At 44.6% G+C, this 17,402-nt stretch overlaps 1 protein-coding gene across 1 annotated transcript in view; it reads right to left on the reverse strand.

The window, feature by feature from the left end:
• The window catches only part of ERCC6L (ERCC excision repair 6 like, spindle assembly checkpoint helicase), a 50,532-nt gene extending 33,621 nt beyond the window's left edge, over nt 1–16,911 (reverse strand). Inside the window, exon 1 of the mRNA XM_079909647.1 lies at nt 16,823–16,911. Within this exon, the coding sequence (XP_079765773.1) occupies nt 16,823–16,890 (68 nt within the window). The 5' untranslated portion in view covers nt 16,891–16,911. The remainder of the gene's footprint in view (nt 1–16,822) is intronic.
• Between the last annotated feature and the right edge of the window lie 491 nt (nt 16,912–17,402).

The following is a 17,402-nucleotide window of genomic DNA, read 5'->3' on the forward strand; positions in this document are numbered from 1 at the left end:
TCACTTAGCATAATGCCTCCAAGGTCCATCTATGTTGTCACAAATGGCAAAAATTCACTCTTTTTTATGGCTGAATAATATTCCTGTCTGTGTGTGTCTGTGTGTGTGTCACATTTTCTTTATCCATTCATTTATCAGGCCTTTAAATTTAAATTACAGGAGATAGAAGAACAAACTAATGACACTATAGACTAATCCAAATCATTGGCATAGAAATAAAAGTGGGGAGGGATTTTTCTAGATTAAAAGATGCTTAAGAAAAGAATCTAGAAAAGAGTGGAGGGGGCTTCCCTTGTGGCACAGTGGTTGAGAGTCTGCCTGCCGATGCAGGGGACATGGGTTCGTGCCCCGGTCCGGGAAGATCCCACATGCCGCAGAGTGGCTGGGCCCATGAGCCATGGCCGCTGAGCCTGCACGTCCGGAGCCTGTGCTCCACAATGGGAGAGGCCACAACAGTGAGAGGACCGCGTACCGCAAAAAAAAAAAGAAAAAAAAGAGTGGAGGGACTTCCCTGATGGTCCAGGGAAGTCTCCAGGGAGACTCCGTGCTCCTGGGACTTCCCTGGTGGTTGAGTGGTTAAGAATCCGCCTTCCAATGCAGGGGACGTGGGTTCAATCCCTGGTCAGGGAAGTAAGATCCCACATACCGCAGGGCAACTAAGCCTGCACACTGCAACTACTGAGCCCACATGCTCTAGAGCTCATGTGCCACAACTAGCGAGCCTGCATGCTGCAACGAAAGATCCCACATGCCACAATGAAGGTCCCGCATGCAGTAACTAAGACCTGATGCAGCCAAATAAATTAATTAATTAAAAAAAATAGATTCCACACTCCCAGTGCAGGGGGCCCGGTTCAATGCTTGGTCAGGGAACTAGATCCTGCACTCTGCAACTAAAGATCCCACATGCCACAATGAAGATCCCAAGTGCCACAACTAAGACCTGGAGCAGCCAAATAAATGAATAAATAATTTGTAAAAAACAAAAGAGAGTGGATATATGTATAACTGATTCACTTTGCTGTACACCTGAAACTAACGCAACATTGTAAATCAACTATAAGCCAATAAAAACTTTTTAAAAAATAAAGTGTTACCTTAAAATAAAAAAGAGAGACTTATGAAATATAACCAAATGCAGCTTGTGGAACTTCTTTGGATCCTGATTCAAACAAATCAATTATTAAAAGACTTAAGACCATTTGAAAAATGCAAATATGAACTGTGTATTAGCTGATATCAAAGAATTAATTTATTTTGTTAAGCGTGATATGGTACAGTGGTTTTCTAAGAATATGTTCTTTTTCAGAGACGCGCACTGAAATATTTAAGGATGAAATACTATGATGCCTGAGAATTTACTTTAAAGTACAGTAGGGACTTCCCTGCTGGTCGAGTGGTTAAGAATCCACCTTCCAATGCAGAGGACATGGGTTCGATCCCTGGTCAGGGAACTAAGATCCCACATGCCATGGGGCAACTAAGCCCGCACACCACAACTACTGAGCCCGTGCACCACAACTAGAGAGCCCACGTGCTGCAACTAAGACCCAACGCAGCCAAAAATAAAAAAATATTTTTTAAAAAATTAAAATAGGGGCTTCCCTGGTGGCACAGTGGTTGAGAATCTGCCTGCCAATGCAGGGGACACAGGTTCAAGCCCTGGTCTGGGAAGATCCCACATGCCGCGAAGCAACTAGGCCCGTGAGCCACAACTACTGAGCCTGCGCGCCTGGAGCTTGTGCTCCACAACAAGAGAGGCCGCGACAGCGAGAGGTCCGCGCACCACGATGAAGAGCGGCCCCCGCTCGCCACAACTAGAGAAAGCCCTTGCACGGAAACGAAGACCCAACACAGCCAAAAATAAATAAATAAATAAATTAATTAAAAATTAAAATAGAGGACTTCCCTAGTGGCGCAGTGGTTGGGAATCCACCTGCCAATGCAGGGGACACAGGTTCGATCCCTGGTCTGGGAGAATCTCACATGCCACAGAGCAACTGGGCCCATGCGCCACAGCTGCTGAGCCTGCACTCTGGCGACTGTGAGCCACAGCTACTGAGCCCGCATGCCCCAACTACTGAAGCCCACACACCTGGGGCCCGTGCTCCACAACGAGAGGCCACCGCAAGGAGAGGTCTGCGCACCTCAATGAGGAGTGGCCCCCACTTGCCGCAACTGGGGAGAGCTCGCGCGCAGCAGCAAAGACCCAACGCAGCCAAAAAAGACCCCAAAACCAAAAAAAAACCAAAAACAAATAAATTAATTAATTAAATTAAATCTAAAAAATAAATAAATAAAAATAAAGTACATTAGGGACTTCTCTGGTGGTCCAGTGGTTAAGACTCCGAGCTCCCAATGCAGGGGGCCCGGGTTCGATCTCTGGTCAGGGAACTAGATCCCACATGACGCAACTAAGACCTGCATGCCGCAACTAAAGATCCCACACGCCGCAACGAAGTTCCCGCGATCCCACACACTGCAACTAAGACCTGGCACAGCCAAATAAATAAATAAAATATTTTTTAAAAAATAAAAAGGGACTTCCCTGGTGGCACCATGGTTAAGAATCCACCTGCCAATGCAGGGGACACAGGTTCAAGCCCTGGTCTGGGAAGATCCCACATGCCACAGAGCAACTAAGCCCGTGCACCACAACTACTGAGCCTGCGCTCTAGAGCCCATAAGCCACAACTACTGAGCCTACAAGCCACAACTACTAAAGCCTGCGCACCTAGTGCCCGTGCTCCACAACAAGAGAAGGCACCACAATGAGAAGCCCATGCACCACAACGAAGAGTAGCCTCCGCTCGCCACAACTAGTGAAAGCCCATGAGCAGCAACAAAGACCCAACATAGCCAAAAATAAATAAATAAATAAAATTTTTTAAAAAAATGTTTAAGCAGTGCCTTAAAAAAAAGAAAAAAAGAATCAGCCTGCCAGTGCGGGGGACACAGTTTCGAGCCCTAGTCCAGGAAGATCCCACATGCTGCGGAGCAACTAAGCCTGTGTGCCATAACTACTGAGCCCACGCACCACAACTACTGAAGCCCGAGCACCTAGAGCCCGTGCTCTGCAACATGAGAAGGCACCACAATGAGAAACCTGCTCACCACAACAATAAGTAGCCCCCGCTTGCCGCAACTAAAGAAAGCCCACACACGGCAACGAAGACCCAACGCAGCCAAAAATAAATAAATTTTAAAATAAATAAATAAATAAAACTAAACTTTCAAAAAAATTTTTTAAATAAAGTACATTAGAAGAAAAAGCAAAAGCAATTGGGGATATGAGAAGAAATCAGCAGAATCTAAGAAGCAGCAACAAGCGAGGTAGGAAGAAAGTCAGGAGAGTGAGGGGTCCTGGTGGCCAAATGAGTCTAGCATTTTGTGGAGAAGTGATCAATTCTGTCAAGTACTACTGGTGTGTCAAGGAAGAGGAAGATTATGAACTGACCATTAGATTTATGAAAGTCGACCTTGACAAAAGCAGTTGGAGTAGAATGATAGAAGAAAGTGGGTGACATAGAGAATAGAAAGCAGATGGGTGATAGCAAGAGAGAGTTGACAACATAGAGTACAAGCAAGTGAGTAACAGAGAGGGTGACACAGTGAGTGACATGGGAGAGAGGTTGGATGACAGATAAGTAGAGGTCAGATAACTCTGCCAGTCATCATTTATTGCCTCTCAGTTCCAAATTCATCCCTCAGTACCTGCTCTGTGATAATGATAGAATTCCTTTAAGCATCTCTCCTCTACAGCCAGCATGATGTTAAGCTTTCTCAGTAGAGGACGCCTGAGGGACACTGCAGGAGGAGGGGGCTCTCCTGAAGTTGCCAGCTGCCGCTGCACAGGGGGTCAACCAAGTGACACACAGCCACCCACCCAGAACACGCAGTCTTTCAACGATCTTGAAGTCTCCACCTGGCCTGGCGATAACCTTCTTGCAGCCCTCTCTACATCGGAACCAGCCTCCCCAGCAGCTGCCTGTGCCCCAGGTCCCACTCCTTCTGCACTCCTACACCATTGGTTGCTGCTAGCCTGCTCCCCACCTGCACTCCAGAAGGTTGCTTCCTATGAGCCCAGGGAGTGCAGACCAGCTCCAGCCTGGGCAAGCCAGCACACTTCTCTGCTACCCAGTGGGCTGAACTATACCTTCTCCAAGGAGGTCTGAACCTCAGCCTTGGGGAGAGGGCCTCCTTCCAAGTTTGTCCTTCCTTGGGTACTCTCCCTTAGCCCTAGGGCACCATATGGAGTTTCCTTATTTCTTATAGTTACTCATTTATCAATTTAATAACTCTTACTTTAAAATTCCTGTTTTAATATACTGCATGGTTTCTACCTCCTGATTGGACCCAGAATGATTACAGTGACAGAGAAAGAAAGAGGATGGGTGACTGAATAAGGGAGTGGGTAACAGAGAAAGAAAGTGGGTAACAGGGAAAGAGTGGGTAACAGAAAGAGAATGGGTAATAGAGGTAGAGTGTAGGTGACAGATGGTGGGTGACAAGAAAGGGGGTACAGAGGTACAGAGTGGGGAGGCTGACAGAGAGACAAAGAGTAAGTGGGGTGAGAACGAATGGACGACAGTGTGAGCAGGTAGTTGAGAGTGTGAACAGGTGGGTGACAGAGGGGGGGGGTAGGGGACAGAGAGATAATGGGAGAGAAGGAGAGAATGAGAGAGAAAGAGAGAACTATGAGTGCCAGAGAGGGAGAGCAGGTGACAGAGGTGGGTGACACAGAGAAAGAGATAATGGACAACAGAAAGAGACAGAGGCAGGGGAGGGAGAGAGGGAGGGAGGGAATGCCAGAAGAAGAGAAAGGGGGCAACAGGGGGAGAGGGACAACACAGAGTGGAAGCAAGCAGGGGGTACAGAGAGCACAAGGGGGCGGTAGGCAAGAGAGGAGCTGGTGGGCGGGCATCACCAAGGGAGAGCATGACTGACACAGAGTGTGTGACAGAGTCACTGTATGCGACAGAAGGTGAAGGTGTGGCAAAAGGAAAACGTGCAGAGTGTATGACAGCAAGTCTCAGTTCACTTTCATCTTTTGGACAGGAGAGGCAAAGAAACAGGGAAGGAGAGGGACAAAAAAGTGAGAGGAAAGAGGGAGGAAGAAAGAGAGACAGAGAAACTGTGAGAGCAGGATTGTGCCAAGGAGTAGAATTATGAGCAAGAGAGAAGGGAGAGAATGTAGAGAAGGCGATGCTTTGTGCGAGGCGGTTTTGGTTTGGGGGGATTTGGAAGAGGATGAGAGAGATTGAGACAGATTAGGAGAAATAAAATAGGGATTGGGGGAGTTGAGGGCTCATGAGAGATGGAATGTCAGGAGAGACAGAGAAATGTGAGAAAGGTGGGGATTGTGAGAGTAGAAGATGATTGCGAGAGAAGGGGGTGCTTGTTAGGCGGGTGGGAAAGAGACCATTTGAGTATGCTCATAAGAGAGCATGTGGAGTGAGTGAGACAGGTACCAGCATGAGAGGCAGTGTTGGTGAAACCAAGCAGGGCCCTGTGGGGCTCCTGGACACAGAGGCCTTTTTGTCCCCTGTTTCTTGTAGGCAAGGCTCCAGCCACCATGACCTTCCCTGAGTTCCAAAGGGCAGGTTCAAACAGTTGCTAATCAATGGGGGGAAACAGCCAAGAAACCACCTGAGGCAAGATTAAAAGGACCAGAGAAGCTCATCAAGATTAGGAGGACCACCTGAGACCCTACACACACCCTAATCTTGTCAGCAACCCCACCTTGGGAAGTATTGTTATAAAACTCCTCATCAGGGCTTCCCTGGTGGTACAGTGGTTAGGAATCCACCTGCCAATGCAGGGGACACAGGTTCGAACCCTGGGCTGGGAAGATCCCACATGCCGCGGCGCAGCTAAGCCCATGTGCCACAACTACCGAGCCTACGCTCTAGAGCCCGGGAGCCACAACTACTGAGCCCGTGTGCCACTACTACTGAAGCCCGCACGCCTAGAGCCCATGCTCCTCAACTAGAGAGGCCACTGCAATGAGAAGCCTGTGTACCACAACGAAGAGTAGCCCCCGCTCACCACAACCAGAGAAAAGTCCACGTGCAGCAACAAAGACCCAATGCAGCCAAAAATAAAATAAATAAAAATAAGTTAATTAAAAAAAAAACTCCTCATCAAATCCTCGGGGGGGGGGGTGGGCACATAGTTTTTTGAGGCAGGAGCCCGCTGCCCGCTGTGGCCCCCTTTGCCTGGCAAGGTAATAAAGCTACTCCCTTTCTACTCCTCCAAAGCTCTGCCTCCACATTTCTATTCGGTACTGAACAGAGGCCGGGTTTTCGGCAACAAAATTTGGGGGGCTCGCCTGGTATCTGACTCGTGGGCCGGCAGCCCCGTGGGGACCCTCGGCTTGATCAGACGCTCGGAGGTTTCTCTGCACGCCAGCCTCCTTCGGGAGAACAGAGGTTTGGAGGACTTCTCTGAGGCCAGATCACTAGGGATGCCCTGCCATAGGGCTGTGCCCCGATAATACCCGGACTGCCATCTCAGTAGTCGGAACTCCAAGATGGAGGTGGAGAACGGGAGAGAGGTTGCCCTAGCAACTGCCAAGGCCACCTTTGCCTTGAGGACACCCCCTCTTCTATCCACATCAGCCCGGACTTCCTGCTCTGAGAAAGCATTTTGGAGAAGGAGAAAAGTAGGATTAGGTATGTCACAACACCTCTGCCAGCATTTTTGCTAAGTCCCCCAGCATGCACACCGAGGCCGCTCGACCTGGTCCGTTTGGGGGAACTCTGGTTCCCGTTTGGGGATTTTCCATTAGGAAGATCCCATTTGTAAGGCGCAACTTGGACCAAGGCCACCAGCTTAGTGGGACTTAGAACCCAGTTTGAACCTCGGGCTGTTTGTTTTGTGTGTGTGTGTGTGGCTTCCGTTTGGCTGGCGAGAATTCTGGTTTTGCTTTCAGTTTTGTGCACAGAGCTGTTTAATTCGACTCAATATGGGAAGCGCTTCCTCTTCCTCTCCATCTGACAGTCCCCTAAGGAAGATTTTGGCAGATTTGTCAACCTATAGCTATGAATCTATTTTAATTCTGTTTAGCCAATGTATATTCTTAAAAGTGAGGAGAGGTGGCCTTTGTATGGTGGCCTAAATTATTATACTATTCTTCAGCTAGAATTGTTTTGTCACAGGAATGGAAAGGCTGGAAATTCTCTCCACTCCATCTGGGCTAGCCACTTTGGCCTCACTCCCTTGCAGCAATTGAGCCACTCTGGGCCCCCTGAGAGCCAACTCTGGGTTTGTTCTCTTTCAAGAACTGAGCCAATCTGTTTGGAAGCCTTTGTCCAGGAGTGGAAGTGGAATTTTTAAACTATACCTCCTCTGAGTTTCTGTCTGTGTGGCCATAGCCTATCTGTCATTTGTGTTTTTGTGTGTATTGTTTTGGGGTGAGCCACTCTCGCTTGTGTAGGGTGGGAAAATTCTACCAGATCATTGCGAGCCATTTTGAGTCCTCTGTCTGGGAGTGGAAATGGGCTACATCTTGTCTGATCTTTTGTTTGTGGGACCATGTCTGTTGTCTGTATGTATGTGTCTCAGTACTTGCATTGACTGGTTGAGACGAATAACAGGGCTCACATGTGACAACACCAGTGTACCCTATCGCGTCGGGCTTTGCCTGTGGCAGAATTGTTGGTTGGGATTTTCCCTTTTGGACTAGCCTTGTTGAAACCGTGCACCTCAGATTGGGACTTGAACCCACGTGCCGGGACTCAAACCCAGCCAAAACCCAGACTGGGACTTGAAAACACGCGGCCGGGACTCAAACCCAGCCAAAATTCAGATTGGGACTCAAACTCACATGGCTGGGACTCAAACCCAGCCAAAACTCAGATTGGGAGTCGAACCCACAAGGCCGGGACTCGAACCTGGTCAAAACCCACGGTCTTCCAACTGAGATCACATACCTGGCTTCAGGACTTAATGAAGCTCAGGTTCTCTTTTTTTTTTTTTTTTAGAAGTAATGGATTTACTTTACTTTATTTTATTCTTTTAACATCTTTATTGGAGTATAATTGCTTTACAATGGTGTGTTAGTTTCTGCTGTATAACAAAGTGAATCAGCTATACATATGCATATATCCCCATATCTCCTCCCTCTTGTGTCTCCCTCCCATCCTCCCTATCCCACCCCTCTATGTGGTCACAAAGCACCGAGCTGATTAGAAGCTCAGGTTCCTGATGTCCCATCGCAGAAAGAATTCAGTGAGTGACAAAATGATAGGTAAGAAGTGGATTTATTTAGAGAGAAACACACTCCACAGAGTGTGGGCCACCTCAGAAGGTGAGAAAGGCACCAGGGTATGGGGTTGTCAGTTTTTATAGGGGTGGGTAATTTCATAGGCTAATGAGTGGGAGGAATATTCCAGCTTTTTGGGGAAATGGTGGGGATTTCCAGGAATTGGGCCACAGCCCACTTTTGTTTTTTGGTTTTTTTGCGGTACGCAGGCCTCTCACTGTTGCGGCCTCTCCCGTTGCGGAGCCTGACGCGCAGGCTCAGCGGCCATGGCTCACGGGATCAGCCACTCCGCGGCATGAGGGATCCTCCCGGACCAGGGCACGAACCCACATCCCCTGCATCGGCAGGCAGACTCTCAACCACTGCGCCACCAGGGAAGCCCCACAGCCCACTTTTTGATCCTTATGGTTGGCCTTGGAACTGTCATGGCGCCTGTGGGTGTGTCATTTAGCTTACTGATGTGTTACAATGAGCGTATACTGAGGCTTAAGGTCTAGCGGAAGTCCACTTGTCCTGCCATCTTGGACCCATTTGGTTCTAATCAGTTTATGTCATGCCCTTGGACTATGTCATTCTTTCAAAGGTTGTTCCCTGCCCCCTTCCCTCCTGTTTCATTTTTATGGATGACCAGAGTTCTATTCCATCTTGTAACGACCCCCCCAGGGTATTTTTACAAAATTAGGAGATCTTCAGCCTTGCCCCCATGAAAAGGAATTGTTATTTCTCTCCCCCAGGGCCCTCCGGAACACTTATCTAGACCATCTCTAGTTCCTGAGACTGAAGAAAAAGGCAGGGAAAGAAGGCATTTTTTGTGGAAGGGGGAAAACTGAGATCTCTGGTTCGGTCTTTATGTAAAAGTTAACTTGTAAATGAGCTCTGTTTAATTGACTAGAAAGTAAGCTCTTACAAACTAAATCTAAATGTCTAGAAAATTGGCCAAGATAAATTTTAGGACCACATGATCTGGGAAATATTCAGTACTGAATTGATATCTGCTATTGAAGGTGGCTTAAGCTTGTTGGTTTGATTAATATAGACATGTCTTAAGAGTCATCAATGTTAAATAATGCAAGTGAGATAAGAGCTTTTGGGTAAACTCTTTAGAAATAATTGTTTTAGGAATGTGTACTTAAGAATAATCTCTTCAGCTGCTTTGTAGCTTAAAAATTTAGAGTTAAGTTAAATGATGGAAGTTTATTGAATAAGTAGGCCGTTTACAAATAAAATAAGATACTGAAACATTAGTTAGTGAATATTGGCTTACCTTGGCAGAGAGAGAAACTAAAGGTATTTGGTGCCACCCTGAGATACTCTCCATAAGAAAGCACATGTTTTTACAGTTGTGCAAGATCAGAATTTTCTAAGATTGGATTAAATCTAATTGGATAAATGGATTTTGTTGGGAGTGGGCTAAGGCAAGACCAGATTTGGTTTCTCCCTTCAACATTTTCTTGGAATACTGCTTTTGATAACAGCTTGTGAGTTCCTTTGCCTTTAAGTGATCTGTATTTGCGCTGAAATCTTTTCACTTTGGTTAAGTAAATAAGTATTGTTTGGCAGTTTCTAAAAGTTCTTTTGACCTCCAGCTAACTTTGAGATGCTTCAGAGGGCCCCTGAGTCATCTCAGAGAGAAAGATTTAACTAGGATTATTTGTTATGTTAAATCAAATGTAATCAGTTAAATTAAATGTAATCCCGGTTATTGTAACCAAGTTTCTTTACCGATTACATTGCAATCAGATGTTTAACTATGCCCTTTTTTTAAAAGTCTTTCTGTCATTTATAGACAGTTATTATTGTACTCTGCTTTTGCAAAGTGCTTCATCATCAAGATTTATGTGAAGGACCCCTTTTGACAAATACAGATCTCTGATAAATTTCACATCATACTGCTGAGCTGGATAAGAAAAAAAAAATCTTAATGGAGAATCTGATGGCTTCATAAAATGTTAACAAAAGGATTGGTTACTGAGTGAACTAGTGAATATGGTTATAATGTTTTTTTGTTTTTTCTTTTCTTTGGTCTGGAATATCACTGGTTACTTAATATTACAGACTTACTTTGAAAGCAAATGTCTTGGTTTGGCTGTGTTCAATGGAGATGAGGGTAATTTTAGGGAAAAAGATTATGTTTCAATAGATATAAAATTCTAGATCTGTTAATTAAAGTCTGTATTTATGGAAGTTATTGTGTTAGTCACACTTTTGCCCTGATGTTTAGGAGAAAAGAAAAATTACCTAGTAAAGTTATCAGACTGTAATTATTCATGATGTATCACTGTTTGCTTTAGGTCTACTGCTAAAAGCACATGTACAATGCTTATGTGACAATTGGGCATAAATGATAAAATGTATGGCCTATAAAGCGTTTTCTCCTTAACATACCTCTGAGCTTGTTCAGTTTTACGCTGATCAGGTTTCCCCAATGAGGATTAACTAGGCAAATATAAAGAAGGCCTAGCACCTAAGGACATGATCTATACCTGGGGCGAAGAGTTGAATCACCCTGGCACTGAGGGATAGATATTTTGATCATCAACGTCTTCTACTGAAAGACTTGCAATCAAAAGGGGAAATGAAAGAAAAAAAATCTGCACTGATTGAAGTATGAGGAAGTCACTCTGGCCTATGCATGGTTTAACTTTAAAAAGCAGCCTATTTTGTGGCCTTTCAGACATTCATTGTACATCTCCTTTAACGCTGAGGAGGGGAATGCATTTGAAAGTCAAAATGGAGTAACTATGGTAAAACTAGGTGACCACTGTGGATGTGATTCCAGATGCATTTATTCCTGTATTGTTGCAAACTTGAATTTTCTGAGCTATATCAGACTCTGGGATGCCACAAGAATTTAAAAATTCCCCCACCCTCTTCAACGAGATTTTGGTTAAAGATTTAAGAGGATTACACCTGGTTCAAGGTGGAGTAGAGGCCTTTCCAGCCAGAATAGGAAAAGCATCTGGAAGTGACAAAAACACTTCTTAAGGACATTATTTCTAGGTACTGCCTTTCCTCTACTATTCAGAGTAGCAATGGATCTGCTTTTGTCGCAGAAATAACACAAACAGCAAATAAAGCTTTAGGTATAAAATGGAAACTTCACTCAGCATGGAGACCCCAATCTACAGGAAAAGCTAAGAAGATGAATCACAGGAAACCCATCTAAAATAGGACAAGGTCTTGCCAATTGCTCTCCTCTGTATATTGGTGGCCCCTAGAAGCTGGCTAGGATTGAGCCTTTATGAAATTATATACAGGAGACCATTCTTAGCTCCTAAGAGTAAAAAGAAAGAGAAACATTTCTAATGTAGGAAGAAAGAAGTTAAACAGTATGTAAAACAGGTTGGTCAATTGTTAACTGCTATGCATAAGTTTATGTTCCACAGGTCTCCCCCTTGCCTGGAAGTTCCCTTACATCCCTTCAAAGCGGGAGACCAGGTGCTGCTGAAGGTTTGGAAAAAACAAGGACCCGAGTGACAGCTGGAGGAAAAATGGAAGGGGCCATACAAGATGTCCTCCTTACTTTTCACACCTCCTTAAAACTGGATGGAGTTAAACCATGAATACATCACACTAGAGTAAAAAGATTATCTGAAACCGATGAACCCAGCCTGCCCCCAGCCTGCCCACAGCAGAGGAACAGACCTGCAGGAAATCGATGTCTCACCCTTTGGGAAACCTTAAGTATTTGTTCCAACAACCAGAATGAAAGTTCTGTTTTCTTATCCTTTCTCATACCTTTTACCTACAAAACTATAGATTCATATGCTGACTCTTTCAGTAATTCTAACTGCTAGATATGTGGTCAGTTTCCTACTTCCAGGTCTTCGGGATTGCCTTGGTGGGTTTCCTCCCTTACAGGGAATGGTTTGGAAACAACTGGCTTCAGACATATTCTCCTGAATTCCTAAGGAAATTAGATCTATTCTGTCTACTAAAGTTCTAGTTGTCACTCCTCTTGCCTCTAACCTGGTCTGTTGTATCAAAATGGCAGAACAAGGGATTGAGATCTTAATCATATAAGACTCAGATCCAGGACTTGGAACTCAAATATTTCTAATTTGGTATCTATTCCCCAAAATTTAGGCAGGACTATGCCCCATCTCAGCAGAAGTAGTCAGAGCGGTTGTTGACGCGTTCCCTAAAAGATCTGGGGAAACATAAAACCAAAGTGGCGATTAAAACTGAGTCCCCTGCCGAGTTTATAATTAACATCTTTATCCAAAACGATCGTTCCCTTTTCTCATCCAATATCTGTTCTCCTCAAGACTGAGGAGTATCAAAGAAAAGCGGGACGTGAAACTAAGCAGGGCCCGTGCGGCTCCTGGACACGGACGCCTTTTTGTCCCCTGTTTCTTGTAGGCAAGACTCCAGCGGCCATGACCTCCCCTGAATTCCAAAGGGCAGATTCAAACATTTGCTAATCAATGGGGGGGGGGAACAGCCAAGAAACCACCTGAAGCAAGATTAAAAGGACCAGAGAAGCTCATCAAGATTAGGAGACAACCACCTGAGACCCTACACACACCCTAATCTTGTCAGCAACCCCACCTTGGGAAGCATTGTTATAAAACTCATCAAATCCTCCTGGGGGGGGCGATGGGGACACATAGTTTTCGAGGCAGGAGGCTGCTGTGTCCCCCTTTGCCTGGCAAAGTAATAAAGCTACTCCTCCAAAGCTCTGTCTCCTGCGTATCTATTAGGCAACACTGGGGAATAAGCACAAGCTGCTTGCTCAGGGAAAGGACGGGGTGGGGGACTAAAGGTCTTAAGCCTTATCCCCATTTTCCAGATGAGAAAATTGAGGCTCAGAAGTCAGGGGACTTACTTGAGGCCTCCCAGCTAACAAGTGCCAGAGTCATAATTTGAACCCCAAATGGCCCAACTCTGAAGCCAGCACTCTACCCCCCACACACTTCCTCCCTCTGTTTTCCCCAAGTCTTCTTTAAGGAAGTCATGTAACTCAGTCCAAAGATGTGTTTCACTCCTCTGTAAGACCTTTTGTCTTCTAACAGCCTTAAAACATTCTTTTTTTTGGAAAGGGAGATGGAACTATTCCACTGCTCCGATTGATTTCTTTGTACTACAACAAAATTTAAAACTTCTGTGCATCAAAGGACACAATCAACAGAGTGAAAAGGCAACTTACAGAATGGGAGAAAATATTTGCAAATCATACATCTGGTAAGAAGTTAATATCCAGAGTATATAAGGAATTACAACTCAACAACAACGAAACAAGCAACCCAATTAAAAAATGGGCAAAGGACTAGAATAGATATTTCTCCAAAGAAAATATACAAATGGTCAATAAGCACATGAAAAGATGCTCAACATCACTAACCATTAGAGAAGTGCAAATCAAAACCCCAATGAAATACCATTTCAATATCGTTAGGATGGCTAGTAACAACAACAACAGAATAAGTGTTGAAGAGAATGTGAAGACATTGGAACCCTTGGGCACTGTTGGTGGGAGTGTAAAATGGTGCTGCTGCCATAGAAGACAGTATGGCAGTTCCTCAAAAAATTAAAAGTAGAATTACCATATGATCCAGCAATCCCACTTCTGGATATATACCCAAAAGAATTGAAAGCAGGAGCTCAAAGAGATATCTGTACACCCACATTCACAGCAGCACTATTCACAATAGTCAAGAGATGGAAGCAACCCAAATATCCATCAACAGATAAATGAATAAACAAAATGTGACCTTATGCATACAATGGAACATTATTCAGTCTTAAAAAGCAAGGAAATCCTGTCACATGGCACAACATGGATAAATCTTGAGGACATTATGCTACATAAAATAAACCAGTCGTGGGCTTCCCTGGTGGCGCAGTGGTTAAGAATCCGCCTGCCAATGCAGGGGATATGGGTTCGATCCCTGGCCCGGGAAGATCCCACATGCCTTGGAGAAACTAAGCCTGTGCGCCACAACTACTGAGCCTGCGCTCTAGAGCCCATGAGCCACAACTACTGGACCCACATGCCACAACTACTGAAGCCCACGCACCTATAGCCGGTGCTCTGCAACAAAGAGAAGGCACAACAATGAGAAGACAGATCACCGCAACGAAAGAGTAGCCCCTGCTCGCCACAACTAGAGAAAGCCTGCGCACAGCAAAAAAGACCCAACACAGCCAAAAATAAAAATAAATTTATTTTAAAAATTAAAAAAATAAAAAATAAACCAGTCACAAAAAGACAAATACTGTATGATTGTACTTATATATAAGGTCCCTAGAGAAGTCAAATTGACAGAGAAAGTAGAATGGTGGTTGCCAGGGGCTGGGGGAGAGAAGAATGAGGAATTCTTGTCTAATAGGTATAGAGTTTTAGTTTTGCAAGATGAAAAGAGTTCTGGAGATGGATGATGGTAATGGCTGAACAACAATGTTAATGTATTTAATACCACTGAACTGTACACTTAAGAAGAGTTAAAATGGGTGCTCACTTTGGCAGCACTTATACTAAAATTGGAACAATACAGAGAAGATTAGCATGGCCTCTGTGCAAGGATGACACGCAAATTCGTGAAGCATTCCGCATTTTTGGAGTTTGGGATTAGCAGATGCGAACTATTATATATAGAATGGATAAACAACAAGGTCCTACTGTATAGCACAGGGAACTATATTCAATATCCTGTAATAAACCATAATGAAAAAGAATATGAAAAAGTATACCTGAAACTAACACGATACTGTAAATCAACTATACTTCAATTTAAAAAGATTTTTTTTAATTTTAAAGACTATATATAAGTATAAATGAATCACTTTGCTATATACCAGAAACTAACACAACATTGTAAATAAAAACACTTCCAGAAAAAATAAATTTAAAAAAAATAATGGTTAAGATGGTAAATTTTATGTTGATTTTATAATAATTTAAAGAAAATTTTAAATGCTCATTCCCACATCACCATGTCCTCCACCCTTAGCCATCTGGTGAATGATTAGTTTCTCAACACCAATGTCTCCTCTTGTGAGCCCTTCCCTTAGCTCACTGATCCTTGTAGTTGGCCATTCCCTCCTGTAGTATGCCTTGCACAGTGTACCTCTTACAGCACTTATCAAACAATATAGCAATTATGGTCTACCTATCCCTTTCCACCACTAGATTATAAGCAGTTTGGGGGCAGGGACAGTGTTTTACTCCTCTCTGTATCCCCTAGGCCTGGGGCTTGGTAGACTGGAAAAACCCAAGAAAGGCTTTTGTAGGGGGGTATCTTAAAATTAATGTTTATTTTTGTATATTAAAGCACAGCATACACAAAAATCATTGAAAAACTACAAAAGGAAAATATTTTACCATATATAACAAGAATTTTAAATCTTTGATATATTAATATATATTTAAATAATTTTAAAAAGCTAGTTCCAAACAGAAAGATGAGTGTTGAACCCTGACTGAAAATGTATACATTAAATTATAAACATAAAATAGAATAATAGAAAATATTTAAATTTAGTAAGAATAATATCATAAGGCATTACCAATCTTTATTAAAAGAAAATGGATTTCAAAATGGTAATTTTGTGATACAGCCACTATGGAGAACAGTATGGAGGTTCCTTAAAAAACTAAAAATAGAACTACCATACGACTCAGCAATCCCACTACTGGGCATATACTCTGAGAAAACCATAATTCAAAAAGAGTCATGTACCAAAATGTTCATTGCAGCTCTATTTACAATAGCCAGGACATGGAAGCAACCTAAGTGTCCATCCACAGATGAATGAATAAAGATGTGGCACATATATACAATGGAATATTACTCAGCCATAAAAAGAAACGAAATTGAGTTATTTGTAGTGAGGTGGATGGTCCTAGAGTCTGTCATACAGAGTGAAGTAAGTCAGAAAAAGAAAAACAAATTCCGTATGCTAACATATATATGGAATCTTAAAAAAAAAAAAGATTCTGAAGAACCTAGGGGGAGGGCTGGAATAAAGACCCAGATGTAGAGAATGGACCTGAGGACATGGGGAGGGGGAAGGGTAAGCTGTGACAAAGTGAGAGAGTGGCATGGATATATATACACTACCAAATGTAAAACAGATAGCTAGTGGGAAGCAGCCGCATAGCACAGGGAGATTAGCTCGGTGCTCTGTGTCCACCTAGAGGGGTGGGATAGGGAGGGTGGGAGGCAGACGCAAGAGGGAGGAGATATGGGGATATATGTATATGTATAGCTGATTCACTTTGTTATAAAGCAGAAAGTAACACTCCATTGTAAAGCAATTATACTCCAATAAAGATGTTAAAAAAAAATGGTGATTTTGAAAGCTGCAGACCCGAGGAAGCCTGGATCGATTGAAGTTCTGGCTCTTAAGGAGTTCATACCGGAGTTACATGACCCGGGGCATCGGGGGCTCCCCAGGCTTTAGAAACCACGCCTCCTCCGAGAACACGGCCGCGCGTCTCATAAGGCTCCACCTCAACAGTTTGGGCCCCTGGGAGGGTCCAAGGGACCCCACACCCACACCCACTCCCGGCCAGGGCCTGTGAACTAGACCCGCCCAGCGACCCAAATGTACCTCAGGTAACGGGCAGCCTGCTCTGGGCTTAAGGCCCCAGCTTCCGCAAACCCTCGGGACGCCTCCATGACCCTCAGATCGGGCTCCGTGTATCTCGACCGCGGATTGAACTTCCCTCGTTCCCGCCCTGCGCATGAGCCTTGCGCGTGGAGGCGGGGCAGGGCCAACGGACAGTGTAGCGGCCGGCCAATCCACTGCACGAGCTCCGGCGCCGCCGCCTGAGCCCCGCCCACGAAGGTCGCGCGCATGCGCCTACGCGCGCTTGGCGGGGTGTAGAGGAGGTAGCTGAGCCCGTGGCGGGGGCTGGGTTGTGTCCTCTTGTAGTCTCTTGCATTTTCAATCTAGTCCAAACCACGCTGCGGCGAATTCTTGTGTGCGTGTGATATCCTTGTGAGTGGAGTAGGCCGCCTGATATGATCTCGGTCGTTTTAGTGGCCCTTAGAAACCTCCTCCACAGCCTAGATCCCCAAATATCCTCCCTTCCCTGATCGCCAACGTCTGGTACCGAGCGTGTTTTGAATTCATACACACTAGGAGGCATAGTCCTCGTGATTTAAACTCACAGTAAAGAAGAGTCTTC

Source organism: Stenella coeruleoalba (assembly GCF_951394435.1).
Source record: "Stenella coeruleoalba genome assembly, chromosome: X".
In the NCBI taxonomy this organism is placed as follows: Eukaryota; Metazoa; Chordata; class Mammalia; order Artiodactyla; family Delphinidae; genus Stenella; species Stenella coeruleoalba.